Genomic DNA, 3,702 nt, shown 5'->3' on the forward strand with positions numbered 1-3,702 from the left:
CCAACCCACCCCTTCGAGTCCCCCGCGTGTACCCCGCGCCCCACCCAGACTCCTCGTCCCCTTCGTGCCCACTCGCAGCCTCCAGACCCCTCAGGACCCCTCAGACCCCCTGAGATCCCCTCAGGCCTCCTCAGGCCCCCTCAGGCCCCGGTCCCCCCGGTTCCCTCCCGTGCCCCCCGCACTCCCGCTGCCCCTCCCGTCCCTCCCGATCCCCCGCGTTGCTCTGCTGCCCTCTGGCGGCGTTCCGCAGCACCACGTGCACGCAGAGCCCTCTCTGATTGGCGGCCGCTGCTGTCCGTTAAAAGCGCGCCCTCTCGCTATTGGCCAGCGTCGGGAACGCCCTCCCCTAAACACGGCGGGTCCGGTGGCGGCGGCTCGCGGCGGGTCCCCTCACGGACGAGGTCGGGGAGTCTCGGCATCCCGGGCCTCTCCCCGTGGGTCGTGGGGAAGGATCAGCACAGGGCCGAGCTTGCGCTGCCCGCAGCGACTCGAGACTCGCGGGGCACGCTAGGAGTTGTAGTCCCGCCGCTCGCCGCGGCCCCGCCCCGAACACGGAAGTGCGCGAGGCCACAGGCGGAGGCGGCTCTAAGATGGCGTCGCCTCCTCAGGGGGGCCCGATGGCCATCGCCATGCGGCTGCGGAACCAGCTCCAGGCCGTCTACAAGATGGACCCGCTGCGGAACGAGGCGAGCGGCCGTACCGGGAGGGCGGGAGGCACCGGGAGGAGGCGGTGGCGGCGACACCGGGGGCCAGCTCGGGAGAGGACGGGTGGTGCCGCGGTAGCGCCGCTGGGGGGCGCTGTGAGACCGAGGGGCGGTGCGGGAAGGCGGGGCCTGGGGAGGGGGCGTGGCCAAGAGCTGGCACAGGGCTGGGGGCGTCCCCGGACCCCCAAAATCACATTTTCTGCTATAATAAGGCAAAACAGGGTGTCCAGCCACCTTCAAATCCCGTTTTCTAGCGTAATAATGGAATACAGTGTGGTCATTCCTGTTTTCTGGCCTGTTAAGACAATACAGGGGATGCAGCCCCCCAAAATCCGGTGTTTTGCCGTAATAATGGAAGACAGGAGGTACAGCCCTCCCAGGTCCTGTTTTCTGGCATAATAAAAGAAAACAGGAGGCGTGGTCCCCCAAAATCCCATTTTCTGGTGCAGTAATGGAAGACAAGGGGCAATCCCTACAAAATCCCATTTTCTGACATATTTTAGCAAGACGAGGGTGTCCAGCCTCTCAGAATCTGTTTCGTGGCATATTAAAGCAGAACAAGAGGTGAAACTCCCCAAAATCCCATTTTTTAGTATATTAAGGAAATGGCAGGAGAAGCTCCTTGGGCAAAGGGGTTCCAGGTGAAGAATGAGAAGGGTCTCGGGGGTCTCCAGGTGACAGGTGGGGGTGGTCTTGGCATGCTCCAGGTGACAGTGATGTGTCCCCCCAGGAGGAGGTGAAGGTGAAGATGAAGGAGCTGAACGAGCACATCGTGTGTTTCCTGTGCGCCGGGTACTTCATCGACGCCACTACCATCACCGAGTGCCTGCACACCTGTGAGTGTCCCCACCTGCCTGGGGGACCTGGGGTGGCTGTGGGGGTGCAGTCCCACCCCTCCTACACCTGTCCTTGTCCCCAGTCTGCAAGAGCTGCATCGTGAAGTACCTGCAGACCAGCAAGTACTGCCCCATGTGCAACACCAAGATCCACGAGACGCAGCCACTGCTCAACCTCAAACTGGACAGGGTCATGCAGGACATCGTTTACAAGCTGGTGCCCGGCCTGCAGCACAGTAAGGGGACACAGGGGACACTGGGGGGCTCAGGGGACATGGCCTGCAGCACAGTATGGGGGACATGGTGGTGCTCAGGGGACATGGCCTGCAGTCCAGTACAGGGTCATGGGGACAGGGACAGGAATGGGGATGGACAGGGAGAAAAAAAGGGGTGGGGGCTTGGTGCAGTGGAGGGAGGGAGGGAGGACAGCCAGGGACTGCCCTCAGGGCCAGCTGGGCCCAGGTGTGTCCCTGAGCCACTTGTCCCCTGCAGGTGAGGAGAAGCGGATCCGGGAGTTCTACCAGTCCCGAGGCCTCGACCGGGTGACACAGCCCAGCGGTGACGGTGGGACAGGGGGGCACGGGGGGCAGCCAGCCATGGTGCTGGGGGGGTGTCGGGGGCACAGGGGGCTGACGGTGCCACCTGTGTCCCCAGACACGGTGGGGGGTGACCCCATGGGGCTCCCCTACAGCACCTTTGACCATTCGCGTGCCCACTATTTCCGCTACGACGAGCACGTCTCGCTCTGCCTGGAGAAACTGAGGTGAGGCCGGGTGGGGTGGGGAGGGGACACAAGGGACACTGGGCATGGCCCCAACCCGTGAGACCCTGGACACATGTCCCTTTCTCTTCCTGCCACAGCTCCAGCAAGGACAAGAGCAAGGCCATGCTGCAGGTGAGTGGGGATCCCTGCAGACCCCAGCCCTGACCCCCAGCTGTCACTCTGGCCCTGGCAGGGGTGTGTGGGGTCCCTGGAGACCCCCACAACCCGCAACCCTCTCTGCCCCTCACAGCAGAAATACGTGAGGTGCTCGGTGAGGGCACAGATCCGGCACCTGCGGAGGGTCCTGTGCCACCGGCTGGGACTGTCCCTGCAGCACGTGAGTGGGGGTCCAGGGGGGGTCCCAGCCCCCAGGGGTGTCCTGGCCCACCTGATGCAGCCCCCCTGTGCAGGTGCAGATCCTGTTTGACAACGAGCCCCTCCCCGACCACATGACAATGAAGCAGCTCTGGCTCTCGCGCTGGTTTGGAAAGGTGTGTGTCCATCGTAAGGGATGGTAGCCTCGGATTTTGGGGTTCACCCTGTGGGGAGGTGGGGGGGTCACCTTCTGGGGGTGTTTCGGGGCAGTGTGGGTTGGGGGATTGAGGATCTTTAATGTCAGTGGCTGCAGTGGTGATCTGGGGGTTCCCTGGCCCCTGCATGGGTCAGGCAATAGCGGGTCCCCAAAGGGGTTGGCCGAGTTTGGGGTACAAGCCCAGGAGAGTGCCTGGGACTGGGGTTCCTGTACCAGGGAACTTCTGAGCTGGGGTTCGGGGTCCCTGCTCTGCCCCAAGGGGATCCTGGGCTGGGGTTTGGGGCCATGGGCTGGGATGGAGGGGGTCCCTGTCTGGGGGGTTCCCTGGGCTGGGGTTTGGGGTCATGGGCTGGGATGGGGGGGCCTGTCTGGGGGGGGTGGTCTCTGGGCTGGGGTTTGGAGTCCCTACCCCAGGGGCAGTCCCTGGGTTGGGATCTGGGGTCTTTGCCCCAAGGGGGGTCCTTGGCTGGAATCCCCCAGCCCTGACCCCCCCTTGCCCCACAGCCTGCGCCCCTCCTGCTGCACTACAGCATCAAGGACAAGAGGAGGTAGGGGCAGGGGGTGGGCACTGCCCCCCCAGTGCAGCCCTTCTCCCGCCCCCCACCCCCATAACTTATACCCCTCTTCGAATTTATTTTTGGAATAAAATTGTGGAAAAGCCCCCTTGGCTCCCTGCTTTGTCTCGGGGGGCTGCTGTGGGGGTCTCAGGAGGGTCCCCTCAGCTCCAGGAGCTTGGGGACTGCACTGGGGACTCAGTGACCCCCGGATGGGCTGCACCCATGGGGGCTGAGTCATGGGGTGCTGGGGGTGCACTGTGGGCAGGGGGCTGTGCAGCCCCCCCGTCCCCATTCCCCCGCCGTACCGGGG

At 64.2% G+C, this 3,702-nt stretch overlaps 1 protein-coding gene across 2 annotated transcripts; it reads left to right on the plus strand.

Moving 5' to 3' along the window:
• The first annotated feature begins 331 nt into the window (after positions 1 to 331).
• Positions 332 to 3,496, plus strand: PCGF1 (polycomb group ring finger 1). 2 transcript variants are annotated; one of them, XM_059845494.1, is made up of 9 exons: positions 332 to 686; positions 1,435 to 1,540; positions 1,624 to 1,776; positions 2,033 to 2,104; positions 2,195 to 2,303; positions 2,402 to 2,435; positions 2,557 to 2,640; positions 2,714 to 2,794; positions 3,340 to 3,496. In XM_059845494.1, the coding sequence occupies exons 1-9, from the start codon at positions 591 to 593 to the stop codon at positions 3,385 to 3,387; spliced, it is 783 nt and encodes a 260-aa protein (XP_059701477.1). In that variant the 5' UTR covers positions 332 to 590; the 3' UTR covers positions 3,388 to 3,496. The 2 variants fall into 2 exon arrangements, with proteins under 2 accessions (XP_059701477.1, XP_059701476.1); XM_059845493.1 differs by having other exon boundaries at positions 333 to 686; positions 2,554 to 2,640.
• Positions 3,497 to 3,702: the final 206 nt, after the last annotated feature.

Source organism: Haemorhous mexicanus, chromosome 4 (genome assembly GCF_027477595.1).
Source record: "Haemorhous mexicanus isolate bHaeMex1 chromosome 4, bHaeMex1.pri, whole genome shotgun sequence".
In the NCBI taxonomy this organism is placed as follows: domain Eukaryota; kingdom Metazoa; phylum Chordata; class Aves; order Passeriformes; family Fringillidae; genus Haemorhous; species Haemorhous mexicanus.

Excerpts from the sequence above, each read along its gene's own strand:
- PCGF1 (XM_059845493.1), top strand. The coding sequence starts at position 591 with ATGGCGTCGCCTCCTCAGGGGGGCCCGATGGCCATCGCCATGCGGCTG. Across the intron at positions 2,105-2,194 it reads GACACAGCCCAGCGGTGACG|ACACGGTGGGGGGTGACCCC; the intron begins GTGGGACAGGGG and ends CTGTGTCCCCAG. Across the intron at positions 2,436-2,553 it reads AGAGCAAGGCCATGCTGCAG|CAGAAATACGTGAGGTGCTC; the intron begins GTGAGTGGGGAT and ends TGCCCCTCACAG.